The following is a 2,500-nucleotide window of genomic DNA, read 5'->3' as shown; positions in this document are numbered from 1 at the left end:
TTGTTATCTTTGGCTCCGTTGTGTTGAATGTTTGGCATCCTTAGCTTTGATACTTATCAAGAAACGGATGCTGTAAAAGTTGCTAAAGAGGGAAAAGGAACGAAAGCTGTAAAAGTGACTAAAGGGGAAAAATCTGATGACCTGATATTAGGTCATGATGGACATCGACATCAGGTCAACGGAAGTTCCTATCTCAAGACTTCCCACTCTGCTTTTGTTAACAACAACAACAGCAAAATGTATTTTGCCGATTTCAAAGTGTGGTACCCCGGGCGAGGCGTGGCATACTCATTCCTCATAATCGGTGAATCTTGTTTATATTTTCTAAGCAATATCATATCCTCGAATTAAGTCTTCAGAATCACAGTAAACCTAAAAATACAAATTAAATGTATGCACACAAACACACATACATACACATAATGTGCTTGTGTGTGTGTGTGTGTGTGTGTGTGTGTGTGTGTGTGTGTGTGTGTGTGTACACATAATGTGCTTGTGTGTGTGTGTGCGCGCGTGTGTGTGTGTGTGTGTGTGTGTGTGTGTGTGTGTGTGTGTGTGTGTGTGTGTGTGTGTACACATAATGTGCTTGTGTGTGTGTGTGTGTGTGTGTGTGTGTGTATGTATATGTGCGTGTGTGTGTATGTGTGTGTGTAGGGAATTCAATGCAGTTGTTCATATCACTATACTATATCATAGTGAATGACTTACCCGATATTGGGAAATGAAAAACAAGTTTATATAAAGTACATTCATAAAAAAACACTTTCGCAACACAACCGCCAAGAATTTGAAAAATAAAATTCATCTCTTTAGTTCAAGATTTTATATATTGTGTATCATACATAAAAAAAACAACATTAGTTACTTTATGCATGTTATTTTTGTATCGTAGTGAATATTCATAGAGAGAGATATCAGAATATAAATACTGAAAATATATTACTATAACATGCAGAGAAGCAAGAGAAAATAGATTTTCAATATATTGCATAGAGCTATGCAGCCATTTAGGGTTCTCGTCAATTTATGTTATCATGTGTTGCATATTTTTATTTTCTTATGTAAACAATTGCATCATATCTGGTCTTAAGATTATTTTCAGCATCAGAGATAAATTTGATACGTTCGATAATTCTATATTTCATATATTAAGAAAATATCGATAATCTAATATATCAGAAGGCAGTGACGCTAACTTAGCATTTCACAAAGGAAGCAAAATAATTCAGTATGCCAAATATTTAGAAAATGGTTGTTATCAGAAATCTATATGCACCATGGAATTCTATAGTGTTTTTTTTTTGTCGTTTTTGTTATTGATACTGGATAATGAAATATATGTATATTTTTCTTGTTTATTTTTTTTGTTAGTGGATAATTTCTAAGAATAATGATAATGCTAAATCGTATGGGGAATAACTATCATAAGTAATTTTTACGTTTTTATTTTATTTTAGTTTGCCATACAATAATGCCGAATATAACACGAAACGAAATAGAAAATGAAAATTATAGGCCTGATATCATCAACACGATATATTGTTACAACTAAATTACATTGTGGTCGTTTATTTGGATGAAATATCTTTAGCAGAATGACACTGCACTCCTTCATTTGTCTTTGCAAATGCACCCCTCTTTTCGCAACCTTACCAAAGTACAAAAGTAAAGCCAAATTCAGAGAGATCTTACAAGCTTTTATTTTATTTTATTTTTTAATTTTTTTATTTTTTTATTTTTTATTTTTTTATTATTATTTTTTTTTTGCGCTATCAACATACGAATTTCAGATACCAACGATCGCGTGTTTAGAATGTTATTTGTTCATCTATCAATCAGTTAATAAATATGTTTCCAGATCATAAATTGTCGGAGGTAAACAATAAATGTTGCATGGGTGAAAGTAACATATCTATCAGAAATTGTACTATAGTGTCAGATGGCAATTTGTAGAGAACAATGAAAAAACGTAAAAAAAGAGAGTCAGAGAGAGAGAAAAAAAGAGAACAGTTCTAAATAAATAACATTAAAAAAAACAATAGCGGAAGTAGTCAGTAGTAGCGCATTCCGACGACGGACGCATGGACAAAATAAATCATGCATAAATATCGTTCATCCCGGCCAGGCAGCAGCTGGACGGAGGGAGGTCCATTGAGCCACGAGCCACTCCACAACGGGCGAGTGCGCAGTGTGGTTGCAAAGCTTCAGACTCTCTCAGGTAAGTTGCAAAAGTCACCGTCCGGCCAGGGAACCCAATGCACGCAGAGACACTGTCGCTCTAACGGGAATACTCGGCTCAAACGATAGCTTCTGAAGGACCAGTGTTTTAGTCTTGAATCGCTTCGCTGTGTTATGGAAGACGGAATGTGACCTTTCGGTTGTTCCGTTGTTGGGTTTTAGACACAAGCTTGTTTAGTATGTACGTCGAGGGTTTGAAATTACGTCATAGTGCCTGTTTTCCTGCATGGTTTGTGCATGGCGTTTTAGTTAGTTCCTTTCG

At 35.0% G+C, this 2,500-nt stretch overlaps 1 protein-coding gene across 1 annotated transcript in view; it reads left to right on the top strand.

The window, feature by feature from the left end:
• Positions 1-27: 27 nt before the first annotated feature.
• LOC122267791 (cysteine sulfinic acid decarboxylase) overlaps positions 28-2,500 on the top strand; it is a 17,271-nt gene continuing 14,798 nt past the window's right edge. Inside the window, exon 1 of the mRNA XM_086554356.1 lies at positions 28-258. Coding sequence (XP_086410482.1) covers positions 28-258 — 231 coding nt within the window. The remainder of the gene's footprint in view (positions 259-2,500) is intronic.

This window comes from Penaeus japonicus, unplaced genomic scaffold, assembly GCF_977035675.1.
Source record: "Penaeus japonicus unplaced genomic scaffold, GWHDUDI00000001_assembly GWHDUDI00000029, whole genome shotgun sequence".
NCBI lineage: Eukaryota > Metazoa > Arthropoda > Malacostraca > Decapoda > Penaeidae > Penaeus > Penaeus japonicus.
Note: the sequence above shows the minus strand (reverse complement) of the source record. Positions and strands in the feature narration are given on the sequence as shown.